Here is a 24,658-nt window from a genome sequence, read left to right as displayed (position 1 = left end):
TTATTGGATTTTTTATTTTGGCAGCTGGCATCAAATAAAGGAGAGCGACATTTCTTGATGCATAATGCAATATGACGCCTGTTATGCTACAATATTAATGTGATCACTTTATACTCAAACTGTGGCTTATATCTTAAAGTGTCATTAACTAACCAAAGGTATAGCCAAGATTGCTAGCAGGAAGGTGTGTTGAATTCCATAGCAGTAGTTTTCAAGGCATTTTAAAGAAATGAATTTTGCAATAAAATGTTATTTTAGTTTCATGTTTAACTATGAATTTGGCCTAGCACATATCGCCACTGCTGACACTGTAAAAAAAGAAAAAAAACCCCACGTATATGAACTTGCTATTTGCAGATCTTGTGTAAGCTCTGTGAATTATTGAACTGTTATTCAGCCAGTAATAACAGTAATTTCTGAGAAATCTGTGCTTTTATGTAGCTTTTCCAGACAAGCAGAGGTGCTATAGGCTCATCAAAGAGACGCATAAAATGAAAAGTGTATTATTGTTGTCACCTTTCAAAACGTATTTCATACAGAGACAGTGAGATGCAAGGCCCTTTGTTTTTGCCGTAGGTACGAATATCATTAGCTCTACCACGAGTGCAATAAATGTGAGTAGGTGCAGTAGCCTTTGCTCACGAGACAATAAAACACATATGGAAATGAGCCGACAGCATGACTAATAGTTTGCAGTTTCCACCACGCGCCCATCTTAGCAAAAAGCCTGTTCTCTCAAAGTGAGCCATTATACAGTTATCAATGAGCCTGCCTCGCCTTTGATCTCTCTTTTAAGGGGTTGAGGATTTGATAGCTAAAAAAAGAAACACCTCAGAGAAGCTATCGGTTTGCATGCTGTCTGACGTTATGCCCAAAATAAGGGATAAAATGAATACAAAGCAAGCTGTCACTCTCCATGTCCCTCCTGTCCCTAATCCTTCGACTCCTGAGTCTGTGCCTGCCACAGCATCATCAGAGCCCAGATCAAAGTGTAAGAGAATGGCCCACAGGTCTGCACAGAGGGAGAGCTGACCTCCTCAGAGCTTACTATGTCCTTGGACCAAAGTCCTTTTAAGGGCTAGACATATTCATTGAAAACCGATTCTAAGCTGTGTGCCTAAATTGAGCGTTAGTTTGTATCAGCAATCTGGCTTTATGGACATTCCCCGAGGTGGCTCTTGTATCTAAGGTGTCATTTCTATAAGGACAATTTAGCCACCTCATTTGAAAGCACTTATGTTCATACTGCTGGAATTAATTTACTTTGGAGACATGCACCCTTTAGTATACAGTAAAGCAAATACATTAGTGTTCATGCCCACACTACTGCAAGCTTTATTACTTAAAGCGTACCAGGCCAGTGCATATACTATAAATTGAAAAATAATGTTTTCTCACGCTAAAACGACATAGGCCTTGACCTCTCATACCGCTGCTGTTAATTAGTGTTGGTTGCTCTTACCTCTGGGCAAGCTCAGATTTATGGCTTAATGTTGTGGGAGCTTAAAACGAACGTGCGCTGCTGGGGCCTAGTCTGCCCATGAACTACATGGATAAACAGGTTTTCATACTCAAACCAAAGCACTGATATGCTTCTTGTGGATTCCCTGACTGCATGTGTGATATTGAAATTTTAGATTTTAGCAAATGGATCCCAAATGAGCAAATTAATTTTGAGATTAACTGTTTAATCAAGCACAGGCTTTATACGTTTCATTTTCTGCCAATTTCATAGCTTAGTCTCTGCATACATTAAAGGAAACTTTAACATGTTGAGATTATTATTATTTTTTTTGTGGGATTTATTTGCGGATTTATCAAGCACCATGTAGGAGATCGATATCAATTTCATCCCTGCACATTAAGTGGGGAGATAGATCAGTCGCATGTTTAGCCTACCCAAGCACAATCCGTGGCAGCAGAGGGAAACGGCTAAAAAAAGAACAAAAAATCTTTCCAGTTATCCTGGGTACTGGTTATCTGTCTGCCGCTGTGCATCTTTTTCTAATGCCTATTCATCTCGCTCCGGTCTACCTTGGCTCACAAACATGCTGCCGCCTGTCTTTTATTCCTTCACAATATTGCATCACCGGAGTTCACACAGGCTATGTATCACTGGAGCAAATGAGACGAGATATCAAGTGTTGCGGAACTGTGCACGATGAAGGCAATCACAGAGCACCCAGAGCTTCTGTTAACAAAGGGAGTTCATTAAGTCCATTAAAATCCCAGCTGAAAAAAAAAAACCCGCTGCTTGCTTCGAGTCTTTGAGTAATTATTCCTAAAGCACAAGGCCAATGAAGAAATCAGAAGAAACAGACTTAACCCTGTCTTACGTCAAATGCGTTGCCGTAAAGTACACAGGAAAAAAGACAAACATTCACTCTTCTAATTGGAAAACGTGTCCCTGTGATTCAATAATAATTATGTATTTACCGTGCTTCCGAGGGGTCAGTGCTACACCAGGGCGGAGTGTGCAATTCGATTTGCAGTTAATGAGGTTGGGTCTTTTAATGAATGTTAGTTTTTATTCTGTATATAGTGCTGTGGGGAATATGGTTATGGCCTCTTTTATCATATGTTATGATTCTTTGCTTGATTCATCTGGGTAATATTTCACTTAGCTTTACTATTTTATACATTTAGACACTTAATAGAGTAGTCCAACAAAAATGAATCACAGAGCTTCTTAATTAAGCATAGAAGCCTTAAATAATTCCCAAAGGTGATTTTATATAAACAAACTTATCTCATTATCTTAAGGAAAATGAATATAGAAGTGAAGCCTCTTTCTTTGATGCTTCTTTAATACGGTTGCCTTGCTGGAAAAATACTACTTAGTCATATTTTAACTGTGGGAATGGCCTAAATGCTATATCGAGTTATTATCTGGTGTAGTCACTCCTGATGTCAGCTCCTTCAGTGACAGTCCCTCCTTGATTCTGGGTGACTGCTGGTGCACAGCTATGCCTAATCTCTATTTTCACATCAACCACATTTTTGCCGCCCCGCTGACCACACGCTATTGTTCGTTCTGCGTTTTATCTTGTAACACTGACTCCCTTAAAAACCAGTGCACAGTTCAGCCACGCAGTAGATGACCCTTTACTACTGTAAATAATGCAGGGCAACAAAAGGGGTTGATTTCAACCAAGCAATCATTCCTGTGTTGACAGTGGCAAGGTAACTTGGTTGAAAGCACTTGGGTGGGTTTGGGGCTCCTGTAACTGGACACAGCCTGAGTGTGACCGGGCCATTAGTATGCATGCTGCAGCTGACGTGATTTTAGTTTCACATTGGTCCTGCCACAAAGACAGGGGGCATACAGTCTTCATATTCGTGCCGTTCTGTCAACTCAAAATTCAGAGTGGGATTTTGACTTTGAAGCCACTTTGATATGGTGCTTTTGAAATGTTGAAGGGCGGCTTGAAAGGAAAAATGTTTAATTAGTAGCCTTACATTGGAAGGGTACCATAGGCTGGCTTTCACTCTCCATGACCAGCACCCTCCCTCCCCTTCCTTTCCCTGATTAAATGTGCTATTGAAGTTGATTTGTGAATGGAAATTAGTGTCTCTTGAAAAATGCTCGCTGATTGTTTTACTGTTCGTTTAGATCAGCCACTTGGGAATCATCTGTTCTTACGGTACAAATCACGAGCTATATTTTAGGATTACTGATAATACTAACCTTCTAGCTCCATATGCTGCTAATCTCGACTGAGACAGTTTGACACGGGGTATGGATATTTGAAAATCCATGTATGCCCCGGTTTTACCTTTCATAGGATATATGGCTTGGCTTGTTCCTTTAGCGCCGTTTTATCTTCAGTATTTCAGAGGCTCTCTCTCTTTGAGATACCCCATGAAACAGCAGCTTGATAGATTCAGACAGAATCCTCCTATTCATGTCTTTGATCACTTTCTTTATGACCACCTGTAATTTAACCCACCAAAATGCAAATGACTCCTAATGCTAAACACCACGCACGCATGCTCTACATATCTTAAGCTCTCGCTGAAATATTCACAGGCTTTAGAGGCCCCGAGGCATTTTGAATGATGTCTTATACTCTGCTCGGCGCTGAGGCTCAAATATTCAAATCAAACATGATGCTCAAAATTACCACAAATACATTTTCCTCTATTTATCACTTTCTTTCCTCCAATCTCAGGATTCAATCAAAATGCCTCTTTGGTTTATAATGTCATGCCTCTTGTGCTAAATACAATAAAAATTTCATAAGATCATCATAATTATGTCAGGCTAAGGATTGTAATCAAAGCAAAGTTCAAGGCTTTAAAGGAAGCGGATGTTAGATACTATAAATTGTCAAATAAAAACCTGCATTCAAACAGAAGCTGCATGTTAAAATGAAAGATTTTTGATACCCTAGTGGCTCACAGTGTAAATTTGGGGCAGTATTTGCTTTTGCAGCATTATTTCTAGTAGTAGAACTAAACTGGTGTATGTTAATTTCCACTATTTATGCAGTGTTTGATTGATTGATTGTTCGTACTGGACAACCAGACAGACACAAAATATACAAGTTTTTGCTTTAAAATGTGCTCTGCTCTGTCTCTAACAACAGCCTAAGTGTTAGCTTTCCAGTAAATAACATTGGTTAACAGTTTTTCAGATGTTATCTGCTTTGAAGTTAAAATATTTATGAGCTGATTCCAAGTATCATAATTAAAATAGCTTATTGGGCATTTTAAGATATTTAACTTTTTACATTTTACGCCTATGTATGCTGTTTCAGTTTGTTTTAATCCTAAATTGTAACCTTCTCATCTGTTTCTGATCGCTTCATGCAGTGATTTTTTAGCTTTCTTCATTATGTAACATCATAAAAATCTGAAAAGGTCTATTTAGCTAGAGAAGACGTATTCTGAAATATTAGAAAGCATAGTAGGGTTATTCCAGCACAAACATTGCACAGACTTTATTTAGAGCCCAGACTGCCAGGTCAGATCAAGATGTTGTGTTAGGTAGGATGTCAAGAAAGTAGATCTGTTTGTGTCATCACTTGAGGTGGCTGCAAGATCAGGAAGAGCAGGTAGTGCAGGTCTTCTACTAATCAGAAGTTTGGTGGTTTGATCGCTGGCTCCTCCAGTCTGCATAGGGTACCCATAGAGTAAGTGTGAACAGTTCATGCATTTACTTGTGCAAGTTCTGCTGAATGTGATTGACGATACTTCAGCAGCACGTTCTTCTTTCGGCTGCTCTCTTTAGGGGGTCGCCACAGCGGATTATCTACTTCCATCTCATCCCATCCCTAAGATCCTCTTTTGTCACACCAACTCTCTGCATGTCTTCCTTCTCTACATCCATCCAAGTAAAAGAAGAAATTTGACAACCGCTTTTTACACAAGCTGCTTTTTCGATGATGCAATCAAAATTGGAGGAATAGTTTAGGAAGAGTGGCGCTTCGAAAATTAGCACCTGCCCCCATTTGGGCTTTTCTTGCCAATATTCTGGGCTCAAAATGTGTTTTAGTCATTTGTAGTGTCAATGAAGAACGTTTGGCATCAGAACTGACCTAGCAGCATAACATACAAACTACAGCCAACCATCAATTTCAGTTCAGTAACCCAAAATTAGTAAGTCTTGACGTGACGAGTGGGTGAGCACTTTCATACTCACTGCTTGCTTTGTGCATGTTAATTTTACACATCACAGCATATTGCTTTTTGCACACATGCTCTGATTTGCCATTGCTAAGGTAACACCGCTTCACTTACCATCCCGGGTTTGTTTGTGTTAGCATTTTGTTGCATGAAAGCAGTTTAGCAGGTTAAAACAAATGCGCAGCCATATGTTGTCAACGTTTCTTTTATTATGCTGCAAGCTTAAATACTGTTTGTTCCTTTGTTCATGCTTACTGTTACTCATACTTAGGTCAAAGGTTAGGAAAGGAGCCTACCCGCCATTTCCTGACTTGTGGACTTGGTGATATCATGCTTGAGGTCACTGGGCTAAGCCAAGCAGAGGGGTTTTCTTTTTGTAGGACTTTTTACTTTTGTTTACTTTATGGCTTGTGGAATAATTTGTTCCGAGTATTTGTCTTTGTAGGCAGTCATTAAGCTGTGTAAATGAGCAGTTGATGGGTTAGTGAGTGTTCTCAGATGCTCATGTTGGTTTCTGTGTTTACTGGCTTGAGCGACTGGTACTGGCTAGACTAACTGGGTGTGAATGGGCATCCTTTACAGTCAGTCAGGAGTTGCTTGAGATTAGTCTGCCTGCCCACCCCTTTCTTAACATTCAAGCCAGATTATTGTATGCTTGATATACAGTCATTTCAAATGCATTTTGACTGTAAACTAGTGTAATACCACAAGCTGCTATTTATGAATTTACTGCTCTATGATGATACTTGATCAAAGAACGAAGCCACAGCTTTATTCTCCGGCTGTCAATCCGAGTCCGAGTCTGACTTTCTCAGCTTTTCACAGCAGTCTTGATTTCACCCACCACAAGTATGATAATTTAATCAATATCATATGTCTTTAAAAAACTGAATATATCCAAGAAGAAGTCTGCCTGCAGCTGTACAGAGGAGGTACAGTGGAGCAGCAGGAATGCATTTTGCTTTTGAGTTTACTTGACATGGTTCTCACCTACACTCATTTGAATTCTGTCAGCCGTGTGCGGGTCATGTAAAGGTCAGTTTTTCTCACAGATGTGAATTTCTTCCCTTTGTCTTTGCCTCTCTGTTGCTCAGTGGCCAGTGATATAATTTCAGCTAATCCTGAGCAGGAGGCCTCATACATAAATATAAGCCGACGTCTGATTGCATGCACCTTCACATCATGTTCCTACTTGACACTGACAGGATCATTGTCACGAGTTAAAAATTTTCCTGTGAAAACTCACTATGAAACGAGAAATAAAAGAGAACAGTTTCCTGCTGTATTTTCGCTGCACTGGTTTAGAATACAGTATGTATATTTGTAATCTTTGAAGTGTGTCAACTTATAGAGTGTAGCTCTAAATGTTTTAAAGTTGTTTTGTAGTTATTAGTGCATGACCAAATTGTATTAAAAAACACCTTCTTTGTGTACCTTTGCACTGTAGGCTTCAGGGTAAACTGTGCTCGATCAACCATACAAGCTGGTCATGGATCAATGAATCAAGAAGCCATCAGTTCGGCATCTCTGTGTATTTGCCTCACCGCTCGGCACTGTCCAAAGGCTGAAGCATTTACACCTTTTTTTGCTGCCCAGCCATCTCAACACTGACATTGTTTGGCTGACAGACACGCTGCAGCCTGCCTTTCTTCCCCTGTAACACTGCATCCTTTGCACGTGCAGATGGGATCAGTGCTGTGGAAGTGAGCGCAGTGGAGGTAATCATAGAGCAGCCTGAGCTCCATTATATCCAAAGAAAGTTAATTATGTCCAGCTACTATCTACCATTGATCCAATCCCAAAGTGCGCCGTTGTTTACTTCCGAATCTGTGTTTAGTTAAGTCAGCGAGGACTCGGGATTGTCCCGCTGTACCATTAGCAAGTGCTTAAGGGCTCACTTGTAAACTTTCTAAGCCCACTTTTCCTCATGTCTGGAGTAAACACGGCTTGAGCAAATAAGCTACAGATTTCTTTTATAGTAACAGTGAGAAGGGATGTGGTGAGGATGAGTCATTTCATTGAACTGAAAATAAAGAACATGCTTTTGTATATATTATAGTATATTATTTTGGAATTTAATTATGTCCATATAGGCTGGGGATTCAATAGTAAAATGCAAATATTCAGGGTACTGAAGTATATCTGAAGTATACTTTAAAATGATAGCCGCTGTCAGTGATTCCACTTTTTGTTTCTTTGCTCCCTTGGACTCACATTTGCACAAAAAAATAGATGGATCTGGATTTGAAGAAAAACATTTTGATAACTACTCTTCTAAAGGTCTATATTTTCATTTCTGTTTTTGTTAAATGTTACCTACTATTTCTTAAGGATAGAAAATGCTTTGTGGCAGCACAATTTTGTATTTATTGCTGGCAGGACCTTCAAGGAGGAAAGAGATGTTCTGTACTGTTCGTAACAATACGAATGCTCTACCTGAAGGCTGATTCATGGCATTTCTTCGCAGACACCGTAACAATTTGTGACCACGCAAACACGTCAAATGTCCACACAGCAGGAACATAAAACGGTCATTTTATGTTCCGAGTTTCATTATCCCCACCCTTACAGCTGCTCATCGGAGGAGCTGGAATTGCCATAGTCACTGCTGGATTTTGCACACGTGCTTTCCATCAGTGGCGCCTAAAAGCGAGCGTGCCGTTCCTGAAACTCTGTGCGCTGTCTGTGCACTCTACCTGGGAAGTGAAATCATCCCCTGAGTAGCAAAGATCCATCCAGGCAGCTTAAACAAAATAAGCTGCTTTAAGCTGAATACCCTGGCTCGCGAGTAATTCCCTACACAGCCAATGATGCTGAGACCTTAATGGACAGATGTAATTGTGATAATAGTTGTATTTGATCTTGGCACATATGAAAACTGGTGGTGGGACTCGGGCCATTAGGTGCCAGGTTTCCTAGCCTCTGCATTTCTCTATCCTCCATTTAGCATAATGACACTCCAACAATCGGTGCTCACAGTAGAGTATTGACTGTGGTATTATGCAGAATAAAATGGTGTTAATGTGTCATATTTAAATATCCTGATCTGTAACTGTGGCATGTTCCTTTCTGCAGCAGCAGGTAGCCAATTCGTGAAACTGAAAACCCAGGCATGACCTACATGCTTAAAGAATTACAGCAGTCAACAAAGAGGATTCTGTTGGATTCCTGTTTTTGATGCCCTGATGTAAGCCCACACTGTGGCATCACTGGTGAATAATAACATACTTGTGGTCACATTTGCGCAAGATCTCCCCATGCTGCTGTGATTTATAAGCATACCTTCCATCTGCAAACAGGCTAGGAGGCTCCTACCTACTGGGGCAGCACCCCGGGTCCAGTGCTATTTACTCAGCCAGCCGAGACGAGGTGCTCCCCCGGCAGAATCCTGCAGTCACTGTGCCCATGCATGGTTTTCTCTCCATTAACCTGTCTGCTCGTGGCTACTGTGAAGTGCCTGCAGCAGGTACAGCAACGCAACAGCATTTTGCCACAGGTTGAACCATCTTTATTGTGACATTTCCTGCTGTTTAACAAATGATAAAAAGCTGCAGGCCATCAAACTTAGCGGTAACAGTGGCTAAGTTTTATGAGCGCTATATTTGGTAAACTCCAGTCACAATATGCACTCAATAAATCATGCTTTAATAAGCTTTGTTGTGTCAGTTTTAAAATGAAAATGCAGTCTCTGTAAACATGCAGATATTTGTCAGTGCGTTTGAGTTATACATAACACCAAAGGTACAAATAATTTTTTTTTCTTGAAAACATTGCACACTTTATTCATTCTGTGCTGTATCTAATGCATTTTGAACCAAATAAGTGTGTAGAAATACTGAGAGGAAAGGTGCTCCACTTTAAAGTGATGTGATAGATTAGGGAGGAGCCCTGGCAACAGAGTAATTTCCCTGGTGACCAATTTCTGAACACTCTGAGCAAAGAAAATCAGCAACAAGCCTACATGTCAGCTATAGCCCCATACCAGGGTGCAGGCGTACACGCTGACTCATTTCTAATGAGCAGCCAGAGATAGAAATAATAACCTAAACAACAAATCATAGGTCATGACTGCAAATATAGTGCTGACGGCCCTAATTAACATTAGACCTTATTCAGTGTAAGCAGATATAAAAGTATGTATGCAAAAATGGCGTCAATGGTGGCCCAGGGTTGATGGGGAAAGAAGATGAGAAGTAGGTTATTCTTTACTATTCTTACTTTGCTGCACTCTCTGGTTTGCCTCTGAAAACTACTGTAGCAACTTTGTTGCATTTAGTGTGATTTTGGCTGAAATTCCACTCATCATTTCTTTTCTGTCTTTAAAAGCACTACTGCTATATGTGATACTATAGCGTATTATGTGCAGAAGCATTTTGAGGGGCTGTTGTTCTTAAAAAGTTTATTATAAAATCTATAAAATATTTTTGGTTAGTGAAAAATAAAAGTAAACTGGTTTTAAATATTACACTGGACGGTTACTGCCTGATAGATCCATATAAAGTGGATTGAGCATGATTTTTGCTGACAAAGTCTTATAATGTGCATTAACAATGACATCATCACAGTATCGATCTTTCTCTTTATGTAACTTGGTTCCCCCTGTTGCTGCACCTTCATATGTAAGCTTAGTGTTTCCTGCTGCTCAGCATGCTCTTCCTTATCTCTTCTACCGTTCTCCGAAATATTTTCAATTCAAAACTGCATGGGCATGGTAAAGCTACCATTTAAAATATCAAGAACCTTATATTCACTGCACTTTGCAGATTCCACAATTAAAATAATAGTTGTAAATGTCAGACTGCATTATCATCTGTCTCAAAGCAAAAATTGCACTACAGTAGCAAAGAGCGATCAATTTAGTGTAACTAGATGAATTTTTATGGACGTGATGCTGATGGCTATTTAAGGTATTTTGCTTGATCACCAGGTTGTCCTGTGCTCTCTAAATTTGAGCATTTATGGTAAAGCACTCTTTAACATTGTAACATGTTCAAAATGACTAATTCACAGAATGAGTAGAATACGGATATAATGAAATCTGTTTTGTCATTGATTTAAATGTTCAGGTTTTTGTTTGTTTGTTTGTTTGTGTTGACAAATGGCAGATTTGCATTTAATTCATTTTACAGAAAATGGTTGCTTGGAATTTCTGTCAAAGTACTTCAACTGCTGGTCACTCCTCTTAACATCCTTTGTCACCTGGTTTTGAAATGCATTGCTTTCTTAAATTAATGTATATTATGATCTAAAAACATCAATTAAATTATCAGCTTATGAAATAAGGTGGCTTGTATCGACTGCATCTGCTTGGTGGTTGAAAATTCATCACAACCTAAATTAAGTTTGATCAAGAACATGACCAGCAGCTCATGTCAGGAGCTCTTCGTGTCATTGCCAATGTAATGCAGTTGTAAAAAGACAAGCCCTTCATTTTGCAGAACCCTTTCTCTGTGTCCTTCAGAGGGGTGCTTAAAAACTAAACCTAACTGAAGTTTGAATGTTGTAACATTCAAAGTAGAAGTCACTTTTTCGAGGATGCCAATGTTCACATTTTGGACAGAGAGAACATATGGTTTGAAAGAGGAGTGAAAGAAGCCATCCATGTCCACTGTGAACGACCATCTTTGAACAGGGATGGTGGCTTACGACACCAAGTGTCTGCAATCTATAATCCAGTTTTGAGATCCCTTCCCAATTGCCTTAACACCCACTCACATCCTGGGCCATTTGACCTCAGTAAATCACATGATAGGGTGGGGCTAGGTTTCACAGTGAGATCACCTGAAACCTTGGCTGATTGTGACCCACACCCGTTTTCACACCTTGGCTCGTGTGATTAAGTAGAGGATCAATAGGGGGTCCATGACCCTCTTGGGGACACTCCCATAGGGCTTAAAATCTGGGACTCTCCACCAGTTGCTCTTAGAACTGAAGAAGCTTCTCACATGAAGGGTGAAACGTCTTCAAGAAACCTAAAGAAGTCCAGACGCTTTTCTTTCCAAGCTGCTTAGACTACGATGACCTGGATGACCGAGAACCTTCACAGACACGTTGTAGCATTTCATTTTCATCTAAGGTCTCGCCATAATCATCACTCTGCATTAATTTGACTGAATATGTTACTAAAGCAGATGTGCATTAAATCTGTATACTAGTTCTTCCATTTTTTCCCTATATATTAGGTTAAAAATTGAGCTTATTTTATGATAAATAGTTTGTATCATTGTTTTGCAAAGTCAGGTAACAGACATTTAGTCATTTAAGTGTTTGCTTTACCTTGAAAGCAGCTCTAATTCTTTTCTGGGCACTGGCTGCAGTGTTTCGAGGTACAATATTTGGCAGATATTTTGTATGTTTGTCTCTTCATGTCATCCTCGAGATCCTTGAGAATCTGGGTTGTTGCGTAAAGACACACTCCGGCTGCATGCTTGGGGTCATTTTCGAGCTACTGATTGATTTTTGGACCGATTAGGCAACTCCCTGACGTTGCTGAGTGATGAATAAGAATCTAACCCTCTTAAAGTGCTTAAAACCTTTCCACATTACTGTGTACTACTTTTCCCTCTTGCAATCAAATGCCCTTCAAACAAGTAAATGAATGTGTCACAGCGGTGTCGCATTTTGACAGCATCCCATTAAGTGATTACCTGGTGCAATTTCACACCAGCGTGATCAATACTCCTTTAATGGATCAGCCAAGGAACTAATAAAAAGGATTTTAATTGATTACGCTGATAGGCCGTCAGTTCCACTGCCTGTTATATGTTAAAGTTTAGGTGCAATCGGAGCAGAAGTTCAACGTCAGGTGACTGACACTTTGGCCTTTAAGCTGAGAGAGGATAACGAGGCTTCTGGCTCTGGATCACCTTGGCTGACTGAAGCCATTGACAGGAAGTAACTTTCCTTATTATAACAGCCCTTCATATCGTTTTCTTCTGCTGGGGCAATTTAGATTCCAGCTTCAATAGACTGTTGCCTATATGTAAAAGTGTCATCAATTTTTATAATTGAGATACTCTGATTTTCCGTGCCTCTAATGAGTCAGTCTATTATAAGTAATCCTATTTGCACGCAGTAATTCCTTGAAATATTGTTTGTTGTGTTAGGATATATGTGACAGTTTTGCACTTTTAATCTCAGTATGCCTCTGCGCGTGCCACGGTCTGAGCCTGGCACAGGGCTAAAAACGGCCATGCTTTTCCACGCTTCATCATCTGTGGTTTGTGTCAGACCCAGACAGTCATCTGGAAAGGTCAAAGCATCAGTAAAAGATTTAAATCAGCCCACAGAAAAAAAGATTTACCTTGACAGGCGGAACCTGAAAACTGGTAAATAAGAATGCAAACAGAGTCTTTCCTCTTAACCTAAACCAAGGAAAAACAGACCATTGCATTTCAAAGCTAGAGTCACAGGTTGTGATGCTTTAAAGTAACAAAAAAAAAAGTTTGAATATCTTTTTTGTCCTTGTAATTAATTATTTGCTTTCTTAATGCTATACGTTGAGACGGCTCAAAGATTAATGCGCTGATTAATGCATTTATATAATCGCCTTATGTGGAGACATGTATGGTTCGTTCTCTTTCAAATCTATTAATCGTGTTTTCATTTCTAAAACGAAGTGATCTTGGCACAGCTAATAGAAACAGCCTGTTTCTAAATGCAACTTGACAGGGTCAGTGTGAGAAAAGCAAACTGTTGGGCTTAGTTTTGGCACTGAGAGAACTTGACGTACGGGTGTTATTCTTTGATTAATCTCTGTGCTGTTTTGTTGTTCTATATTCATCCAGCTTTATGAGCTGCTAGAGGAAACATTTTCCTTTTTTTTCTTCATTTGTCATCTTATTATATTAATGTTGTAGCCACGCCTTTTGATGAATGCAAGAACTAAAGCACGTATTCAGCTTGTTTTGAGGACAAATGGGACCTTTGAAAAAAATTCTTTCTCTTTAGTGTTTATTAATATACTTAAAAAGATGAATGTGAAATAGGGAAGCTTATAGCAAGGCCTATGTATCATAATATATTAGCTCACAGTAAAGAGTAATGAAACTATTTTCAGCTATAAAGCCATGCTTGAATAATATGTCTGCTGCAAAGTGCTGCAAAGCCAGAACTATTACAAGGTGGTTACTTTTTATAATCTTTTTGGAAAAGACGTCCATAAATAAATATGTGTTGGTTTTGGCTCTTTGGGTCATGAAGATAATTATATTTATCCTTCTTCTCATTCTCCACATGTCTCTTTTGTTTGGTGTATGTGCTTTCCTGCAGTTTGGTGGCTGCTATATTATTGATTTGTGCTATTGATCCAAATGTGGCAGCGATTACTGGGATTTTGTGTTTAGCTTTATCATCATGCACTAAAAAGCCTCCTGCTGGGATGCCCTTGTTGCTACTGAAACACAGCTGAGTCACTGCTGGCAGTTTGTATTTTTACTCACAATAAAGTTTGTTTGTCTGTGAGTCACAGACTGTGTATTGAAATCAAAGACACTTAAACCTTAGACACTAAAAGTAAGTGACAGACAAGGTCGATCTCATTTGGATAGTCATGATTAATAAGATGTGAAATCCACTGTTCCATCATGAGCTATACTGGCCATCAAGTATACATATAATACATGCATTATAATACAGTGATTGGTGTAACAGTCAATGATGGAACTTTAAGTTAATGGAATCAAAACTCATAAAATATGTGTGTAAAAAGGTATGTTTAATAAGCTTTTATTTGGATGCTAACAAAAAATATACTGTGTATCTATGCAGTTCTGTGAAAAATTAAGTATATCCTTAATCTTCTGTAGGAATAAAGTGGGTAAATAGCAGGTAGTTTGCTGGTCTGGAGCATTCAGGTGTGTGTTAACACAACCTTCCCAGGACTGGTCGTCCTAGCAAATTCATCCCAAGGTCAGGCTGTGCAGTGCATCTAAGACTCTACAGTCCCCAGATAGCATGTTAAATATTAAAGTTCATGGCAGAACAATTACAAAAAGCTGAAGAAGTATGGTTTGTTTGGTAGGGTTGTCAGGACGAGGGTTGTCTTTTCTCTAAAAAGAGCACTGCAGCATGACTTAAGTTAGCAAGGTTGCAAGGAAAATGTGGAGCTGTTTGGTCATGATGCACAACATCATTTCTGGCCAAAATCAAACCCAACATATCAGCACAAACACCTCGTACCAACGGTCAAGCACAGTGATGGAGGGGTGATGATTTGGGCCTATTCTGCAGCCACAGGACTTTGGCCTCTTGTGGTCTTTGAGTCAGCCATGAACTCCGGACACCAACGTTTTCACACATGAGGATAATTATCCAACATTTAAACTTGGCCAGTATTAGAAGTGTCATCCAAAGCCCAGCAACAACAAAATGGCTGAAAAAGAAAAGAATCAGGGTATTGCAATGGGCCAATCAATGCCCAGACAAATTATTGAATCATGTTTTGTACTGTAGTTTTCCCAGGACTGCACAGAGTCCTGTGAAAATGTTCTTTTTCACTTCAGTATTTGTATTTATGCATCTTGCATTGAAGCTGGAATATGGTTTACGACACACTTCTGCATCGTCACTGCAGGGAATTCGTCAAGTGTTATTGTAAATTGCTGCTCCTGGGAATAAACAAGTGAAGCAGTCGCGGTAAATGGCAATCATACAAGTGTACAGTAGCTGCCTGACAATAGTTACAGTTTAATGCAGATGGGTGCAGTCGTGCAACATTTTATTTCAGTAGATGACATTTGAATTCCTCCGCTGCAAAATTAAATGTTTGGCTTCAAAGCGACTGAGAGGAGTTACTTTTGTCTTAATTTGTGTGATCGTGCTGATTGTTTTCTCCATCTCTCTCTCTCTCTCTTTGCGCAGGCCTTCCCATGTATATCCACAGGCATCTACGGTAAGCTCAGTCTCCCTTCTTTTATTTCTGTTTTTATCCATTTGTTTTGTTCTTTCAGTGCAACTCATTGATAACAAGCTGCTCATATTCCCCAGTTTGTGGCTGAATATTTTAAAATGATGCACATAGGGCAGGAGGTTACTTAGATATAAATACTAAATATACCAACAAGTTCACCTTAAACCATGTTGCACAAAGGCAGGGCGTAGAAGAAGGTGAACAAAATGCCTGAATACTGCTTATGCACCCTCATGAGATCAAGCCAAATATGCTGCAAGGCATTGCTGGCAGAGAGCTGATGTGCTCATTAAACTTAAAGTCACACTGAAAAGAAACCAGACTTGTTGATATGAACAGAATTTTTGAGTTTTGAAGATAAAAAAAAGTTAAATGCAAGAAAACATGTTGATTCTTTGACTCTTTTGATCATTTAAATTGCCTGTTTTTACCCCACACCGTACACTGTACAGTTTATGAATTTGCATACAGCTCTAATACTTGCAGTAGGTGCCAAATGTGTAAGGATTAATTAACATGCTAATTTCTGTTGTTTGCAGCTGACTATTAGCAGCAATGTAGTTCCACATAAACAGCCACAACTGCTCTGTAAAGTTATGCGTAATTGCAGATACCTACAGCATTCTGCCAATTTTAAAAAATGCCAGTGCGAGGCAGCAACTGATAAATGATTCTGGGTCTATACTTCTTTAGGCAGGGATCTCATGAGAGTCGATAAGTGCCTCTGATCATTTCATAAGACGAAGTGCTGCCAATTTTACAAACACTGTTTCCTCAAGATATGTACATGCACTGTTCGCGCTCTCAATAGGCATACAACACAGCATTTATTATGTCCACGTGCCCAGTGTAATGCGAATTCAAAAGTGACATATTGAACTCGAATCCTTTTATACCCTCCACAGAAAGCAAAACTAACAAAAGTTTCAAAAGCCCTCGAAACCTTCTTCTAAAAACAGCAAAGAAGGGTGGATAATTCCTTTCACATTCCTCGGTAATTCAGATCATTTTAGATGATACTTGTCTTTTGTCCATTTTACGTCGGGGAATTATATTTCCGGTGCTTTCTGTACTATTCTTCATGTGGTTGACCCTGCTCAGATTTATTATATACACCTATGCAGCTGTTGTTGTTCTAATAAAGCTACATAAAAGCTACCTAATTTACTAAACCTACTGCAGCTTACTTCCACAGCTGTGTCACTGTGTGAATTTAATTTAAAAGGGTTTTTTTTAACAACATCATTGGTGTAGATAAGCACAGACACAGCTGAGCTATTTGAGTGTGCTATTAAGACCTGATGCTGGTTTTTTATTTAAAATGCAGACATTTGAAGCCGTATCTCAAACTGTAAGCGAAGCATCAACAGCCACTGACTGGATTTAATTAAAAGCTAGGGACTGGACTGTAGTGCACATGTGTGTTGGTGCAACTATCCGGTCACAGCTCATAAAGAAAATGATAAAATGTTGATGATCAGTGACAGTTGAGCACCTAATTTGTGATTTGCTGTGCATTTCAGCGGCACATGTCTCTACAGTGCTAGAATATTTGCCATAACTTGCAAACAGAGTGCATTCAGCTGGTAAAACATACCCTGAAAATCATCTGTGCAGACGCTTGTGAGGTGCGTTCAGCTGTGATTATACTCAGGTGGTCTCACTATGGGTTCTGACTCGTTTCCAGTTGACGTGCCAGAGATTTGTGCTGCCATTTCATGTCCTGAACAAACATGTCACATGTGATGTGAAGACACAGATCAAACTGGATGAGCTAATTTTCACGACTATGATTGGAAACTGTTTCTGTATGAAAAATGACAGTTTCGTTATTGATTAAACCCGTTAGTCCTGTTAGTTATTGATGTAGTCCTAGTCCATTAGTGAAAGCACAGAAGTCTCTACCTTTCCATATTTCTTTGGTTTTTTAAACGTCTAATGAAAAACAAAGTAATTAAAAAATGCCTGTTAAGGATGTAGTCTGAGTTTTGTGTTTTGATTTCCAACTGTAGACAGTATGCAAAAATAAAATGATTCATCCGCAGCCACTGGGGAACATCAAAAAAGCCTCTGCCCACATGCTGGGTACCTTACATCTGTTTGTGATTGTTTTTCTCTCCAACCAAAGCCATTACTCCTCTGCCTTTATCAAACCTGGACTATAACTAACTGCCAGCTGTTGCACTCTGAAATACTACAGACGCAAAGTACTGATTATAGAGCCTGATAAACTTTGGCAGTGCTCATTAAACTAGCTGAAACTGCCCGGCATAGATAAAAGATAGTCCGAGTGGCGAGCTATCCTGACACGCGCTATTGCATATGTGTGTTAATAAAGACCAGTCTTTAGTAAAGCGTGCTCATAAATCACAAGACGTTTAATTATGCTCTTGATAGAACACTTCCCATTTGGGATTTTGAATAAATTCCCCCTGTCACTTTTTTGCAGTTCACACACACACATCTTTTCTGCGATGTTATGTTTCGTTCCACCTGCCGATGCACACATCTCGCAGGGGCTTCTTCTTTTTTTAGTCCACTCTCCTTCCTCTTCCTGCAAAATATATCTTATGTTAAACACTAGTGTCTGACTTGTTGTGACGTAACAAATTACATAACAAGCTGAATTCAAGAAGTATAGTGAAGAGTATCAGCTAATGGTTATATACAGTGTTTTGTGTTAAAAGCAAAAATATGGAGTAGAGTAGCTGTAGTGGCACAAAGGTAGTGCAAATGCATGCAGGGAAGAGAGGGGGGTGGGGGTCATTGTTTGTACTGCGCGCCGCTGACGAGGGCACCACTTATTGCCGTTCACTGTGCTACTGTGTGCTGCACTGCCAGTGGGAGCCTGTCATACCACACCACCAGGAGCCCCCTCACATCAAAAGGATGGTCTGTGCAGAGCCAAGCATGCAGTGGAGTGGGAGGGGGGAATTAAACAGCCTGTTAAATAAATAAACAGCTTAGCGCTTCCATAACTACATCTCCACAGAACAACAGCTGATTAAGACTAAAGATCTTCACACAGCAGAGGGCAAATAGAGGAGGGACTTTCAAAGGAAGTACAGTATAGATAGCACAGAGCTGTGTTGTTGTTCTCCGAGTCCTCTGCGTGCCCCCTGAGTACTGCCATACTCTGAAAGGGCCTCTGCTCTCTTGTCAGGAGTTCTGACATTTTCTGTGCATTTTAGATAACCTTTAAGGTCAGCTTCCATTTTAGCAATATAAACAAAAGCTCTTTAGCGTGGAAGTCACATCTCCCCGATCCCGATGTTTGCGTGTGATTTTTTTCTAAAATAAAAATCTCTTTCTGTCTCTGTTGAATGTGCATCATTTTGAGTATGCGTTCATGGTCATGCAGGTACTATGCTTATGTACACGTGCTTGACCTATTTCTGCACTTGAATTGGAGCAAGAAAACAAATTCCGTGCCCCAAACATCGTGACACAGAGGAATCAGGAACAAGTTATCCAAGGCCATTGTGGTGAGACAAACAGATTTGTCAGGAAAAGTTAATGCTAATTGACACCCTCTCTCACGCCTCCATATTCCCGAAGACTCAGTCACCACTGACAGATGATGGCAGAACAGGGAGGTTGGGTGTAGTAGAGGTGCGCAGGGGGTACCTTAGACGCTTGGAAAGAAAAATGAGAGATCACACTGCGCTGACAGTCCAATCCCTCAGTCCGGCCCATTAGCCACAACAGAATTTCTGCACCGATAGTGTGTCGGAGGTACCACCCATAAACAAACTGGTGCCCACCGTGGGCCACGAGGTCACCCAGCATGATAGAGGTTATTAAGTGCTGCTTCTGTTTGCACATCAATCACAGCCGTGCGACCTGGGTTTAAATGGATTATTCCTTCCACGGAGGAGACACCTCTCAATGTCTCACAGGATCAGTGCCAAGAGTCCAACTACCTCGACTTAGAGAGGTCATTTTCTCTTTTGCAATCCTTTTGTTTTCTGTCCTTCCTCCTATGCAGCCTCTTGTCGCTAGTTCTCCCTGACAAGTCTGTCTTATTAGCCATACAAGGAAAATCATATGAAAAAACAACTATTTTCAGATGCATTTTAGACTTTTGCACCTTGTGCAGATCAGGTCTTAGGCAGTGCTGAAAAAGCACTTTTTAACAACCCCATAATGAGGCATGCAGTTTATAAGCAAGGACATGTATATTATTTCTGCTGTTTGCTGGATAAGAAGCCATTGCACACATGTATTTATAACGCTATCAAAAGAATCAGAGGCGCTTGATGTGGCAAAGCTGCTTCTCTTCTTTGGACAAATATCTTCCTGTTTACTGCTAACCCTTCACCTCTGGCTCATCTGTCTCTGTAACTGATCCGAGATTTGTTGACAAAGGACTTTTAGCACTGACTGGTGGCTGTGGGAGATATGTGGATGTAATCCACCAAAGCTCTACTGGTATGTCCACACTGCCATCCCGCTGTACCGTCCAGATCAAAGGTGTCAAGCAGCTAAGATTTTTTTTCTCTAACCAGCATCATGGTCTGGCTCTCTTTATCCCTGTCTAGGATTAGGAGGGCTGGAGACATTCATGCACCTTATCTTTAAACAGTGATTGCTTGCTGCTAGCTTGCCAGAAATGGCCCAGGCAGGTTCCCCCTTCTCTCAAAATACATGAAGCCTAATCTAGCTGGGTTTTGGTATTTCAAGGTACATACAGTAGGAGCAATATGTTGTATCAGTGGGCAGCAGAGTGTGTGCTCAAAGAAAGCAAGATCTCCGTGGCCCAATGTGCATTTGTGCTCAACACTTTTTTTTCCTGCAATTTTCACAGATGATAAGCCAAATGTAAAAACACCTCCCACCCACAGGACAATAGATTTAAGCCTTTGTGAAACTTGTTCAAGCATTAAACTTTTTCATTCCACAAACTTTTCAGAATGTTTCTACAAAGTAAAACGTCGGGTGTTAATTTTAGCATGTAGGACAAAGCATGCTATCACCTACATGGATTATTTCCAAGGAAGGTCATCAGCTGTTGTGCTCTGCCCTCTTTCTTCTCACCTCTTCTCCTCCCCCCCCCCCCCCCCCCCCCGCCCGCCTCTCTTCCTCACATTACACCCTCCCATCCCTCTTTGTCTCTGTCTCCTTCTGTGGGCTGCAAAGTCGGTCATGGTCACAGCCCTGCTGTCGTGTCCCAGTGTTAGTGTAGGAGCAGCTCCGGGCCATTTGACACCCACGCAATGGCGTCTAGAGTCCTGGGGCGCTACTCTGTCCTCCACCCCGGGTCAACTCACCTCTCCACTGGGCCCTGATGGGGTGACTACCCTGTTCCCCCGCTCACTTTTCAGATGAACGCACAGCATTGATGCCTCCAACTAGAGCAGAGCTCAGCTGTGCTACGCTTAATGATTTTCTACTGTTCAAACCACATCCACCTAATCTACATTGTTTTATACTGAGCTTAAATGATTCCAGCCTGCCTGTCTCTTATTACAGCTATCTTTAATAACAGCACTAAAGCTATCAACATTTTATTGAAAACAGCAGCAATAAAAAGTCCTTTTTTTAATAAAAAATACTATTAAGATATTTCAAGGAAAGCTGTGAGGCATTATCTTGCAAAAGACCTTTAAAACAAGTACAGATCACTGTTCTAAACATAATATAATCATAAGAAGAATCAGGAAAAAAACTGTATTGATCCCTGCAGGGAAATTGCTTTATTACTGTTGTTAAAAATACAGCTAAGAAAGGAGCAATTACATTTTACAAAAAGAGAAAAATGGAGCTGAGAAGTAATAACACTAATTAAAAAAGATACATACTACTTAACTAGAAACGTATACCTGGTGATTCAGAATATTACGCATGGTCAAACATTCGCATGTTTGTTTTGTGTTTGGTTTTTTGCGCTGCGGTAGTTTACTGTCATTCCAACACCTGTGGTGAGTTTGCCAGCCCCAGCTAACTCAGCCTCGGGCTATATACAGCTTTAAGGTAGACAGCTCATCAAAATGAATGACGAGTGTTGAGACATGAACTTGACCAGCAACAGCTGTGGAGAAGGAGAGTGGAACCAACAATACAGTTTCTGCCTCAAGGGGAGAAAACCTGCACTTGCTGTATTTCTGAAGAATTCAAACATCATACAGCCTCAGTTTATCAGACTTCACCATTTCTGTTATCTGTTGGCACCATATCCTTGGAAAAAAAAAAAAATCAGAAGACTAGGTGCTAAAAAAGAGAGAGAGAGAGAGAGAAAGAAACACTAGAAATAATGAAGCCCTAAAATAACAGCAGGCTGTGGTATTCTCTGCACAATATAAGCCCACTCAGGAAAAACAAAAGTGGTGTGATCTGCAGTGTGCGCCTACAAGGCTACCCATGCATTTGCAAATAAAGAATGGGAATGTAACATAGCCCAGACATGTATTCAACTTGTTGACTTTCTACTGCTCACTTTATCAGGTGATGCATCCACTTCTCACCACAGGAAAAAACACCTTAGCTGCACAAGTTTGTTGCAAAAGTTAACTCTGAAAGTTGAGTTAAAGTAAATTTAGGATGTGAAAGAGCTGCCATGCTGGCAACAGTCAGAGCAATGGGCCTGCTTGTTCTTAAAGCCAAAATTTCCCCTAAGGCAGAGTACACATTTATATATTTTTTTTCCTCCCATGTTACAGTTGAGTGGATATTTTTGACCACGAACATCTATTTTCTAACTGTTACAGAGTTGACTGCAATTGCGATGGGAGCTTTTTTTTTTTTTTTTTACTATTCTGAACAGAATATCTGAATTTTTAGCTTTAACATCAAACTCAAGGGATTTTCTTTGGTTTTTAGCTTCATGTAAAATACACAACCTACTATATGCCTGAAAAATCACATAAGGACTTGTGTAAGAAGTGCTTTTTGCATATGACCAGGATCTCCACCCTTTCTTTGCAAAGAAAGGGTGGAGATCCTGTCGATTGGCTACATCAAAGCAAGTGTGCACATGCGCAAGATGGATGTAACTTGCTGGATGGGGATAAAAATAAAGCTTTAACTGAAAGGAAATTAAAAGGAAATTAAGCAGTCCTTCTCGAACAGTTCAGTGTTGCTGCTTTAAGTCAAAGGAATGAAATTACTGGATGAACGCTTGGCTTGTAGCTGCTATAGTGTCAACATTGTTGACTGCATATCCCAATGTTACGCAATAGTGTTGTTGTGTCCTTTTATTTACACGGTACATGCAAGTTTCTCTCCCCTCTCCTCTCCTCGCCCTGTGCCCGGTGATGAAGTAGAGGAGCCTTCAGCAGAAATAACACTGCGCCACCTGAGCCCTCATCAGCGGCGCTGTGCTGCACATATCCCATTAGTGCACCTCACTAAGACAAATCTCCCAAAGCCGAGCATATTCCCAGCATAGGTGAGAGGCGAGCCAAGTAGAGCAGGGACCCTGGAGGGCCCACCATCACTGCGCCCGACGCCAGCTGCCCGCCACCTGACAGATTGGTTTTTCCCGAACTCTCCACACGGCAAATGGCAAAAAATGAGAAGGAGGTGTTGAGAGGAGAAGACGGAGAAGTAAAACACTGAACTCTGTCATTTTGTGCGTACTTGAGCATATAAAAGAGTCAGAGCTGAACATCATTCAGGAAGCGGGGTTGTCGACTCCTGCTGTGACTCGCAGGTCTGAGAAAGACTCTTTTGGAAGTGTGGACCGAGAGTTTTTCTGTCTCGCTGTTTCAACGTACGTGGCCAGGCTGAAATGGACAAAGAGAGGAGAGGTGGTGAAAGTTAAAAGTTGCAGAAGGAGACAAATGATGAGAGAGCTCTCGAAATGCTGCCATTGACCTTGATGTTGCAGTTGAGCAGGGTCGTTCTGCCAGGCTGCCCTCAGCTGCTCTGACACCTTTTACAGGCTTTCCATCTAAATCTCTGTCCAACATAGACTACCAAGTCTATCATTTCACCTTCCTGTTACTGTTTTCATTATTTCTCCAGCTAACTGCTCTCTCTGCCCCTCTTTTCTTCTACGCTATGAATAATAGGTATAGCTCTCGAATCAATAAAGCATTTGTAGAAACTCCACATAGAATAGATTAAATGTACTCAGTGCCATCCACACTTCTGGTGACCAGCATGTACTATTATCGAGATTTAGACCTGTTTTTAGCTCCGAATATAATGTGTGCCTGTTTAGCTCTCTCTTAAGATGAATAGAGCTAGAGCACAAAGGCAGTTATTTACAATTTTAACAATTTACTTATTTGTTTCATTTGTTTGTGTTCTACTTCTCCGACACCTCTCTTTTTTCTCCTGCGGTTTCCTAAACAGCTGGTGCTTTCTTTGTGGATCTATTTTCTTAAGCTTTCTTGTCATCTACACATCTGTTGGCTTGTGTTACTTGATCTGTTGTTACTCCTTCATAGGTGTGGTAGCACTTTTCCAAAAGGTAACATTTAAACAAAAAAGAAATGATATCACTGGAAAGGTTAAGTGTGCTTGGGAGACAGGGAGAGTTAGCTGACCTGCAGACCGATTTGGCATTCTGGATTAGGTTCTGAGCACGCAGCTCTCGGGGCATCTTTTGAAGGACAGGAGCTGTGAACGGGGCTGTGCACTGTCTGCAGACACTGTCTAACAGAGCCATAGAAGCAGACTGGCTGTCACTGCTGGCCGGTATGCAGCTCACATCTTGCTTCACCCAGAGCTTGAACAGGAGCTCGGCTAGGGCTCAGCAGCGAGTCAACCCCTCTTCTCTCCTCTGTGTAATTCGGCCACTCCTGTCAAGCTGTGGAAGGGGAGGGAAAGAGAAGCAGTAAGGAAAAGAGACATCAGCAGCAGTCAGATGGGTGAAGGTGGTAGGGTTAAAGCGCTGCACACTATATCTTGACTGTCAAGGCAGTTGATGTGAAGCATTTAGAGAATAGTTATTGAGAAACTGTGACAGCAGGTGGTCTGAGAGAGCGCGATGAAAGAGTAGAGGAAATGTAAGGTTAGTGATTTCTGGCTTTTAATTTTTCTTTACATCTGACTTAAATGATAGAGGTTGTTGCAGTGCTTATAAGGCTGTTTCATAGGTCATAGCGCGCTACAGTCATGGCAATGACCCAGGACAGGAACGATGTTTGAAAATGTGACACGTTCAATACCCGG

At 40.6% G+C, this 24,658-nt stretch overlaps 1 protein-coding gene across 1 annotated transcript in view; it reads left to right on the top strand.

Annotated features, from left to right (window-relative positions):
- Positions 1 to 24,658, top strand: part of macrod2 (mono-ADP ribosylhydrolase 2) — a 414,494-nt gene that overhangs the window by 301,730 nt on the left and 88,106 nt on the right. Inside the window, exon 7 of the mRNA XM_063492022.1 lies at positions 15,490 to 15,520. Coding sequence (XP_063348092.1) covers positions 15,490 to 15,520 — 31 coding nt within the window. The remainder of the gene's footprint in view (positions 1 to 15,489; positions 15,521 to 24,658) is intronic.

Source organism: Pelmatolapia mariae, linkage group LG13, assembly GCF_036321145.2.
Source record: "Pelmatolapia mariae isolate MD_Pm_ZW linkage group LG13, Pm_UMD_F_2, whole genome shotgun sequence".
NCBI lineage: Eukaryota > Metazoa > Chordata > Actinopteri > Cichliformes > Cichlidae > Pelmatolapia > Pelmatolapia mariae.
The sequence above is the reverse complement of the archived record's forward strand: the minus strand, read 5'-3'. Positions and strand labels throughout refer to the sequence as shown.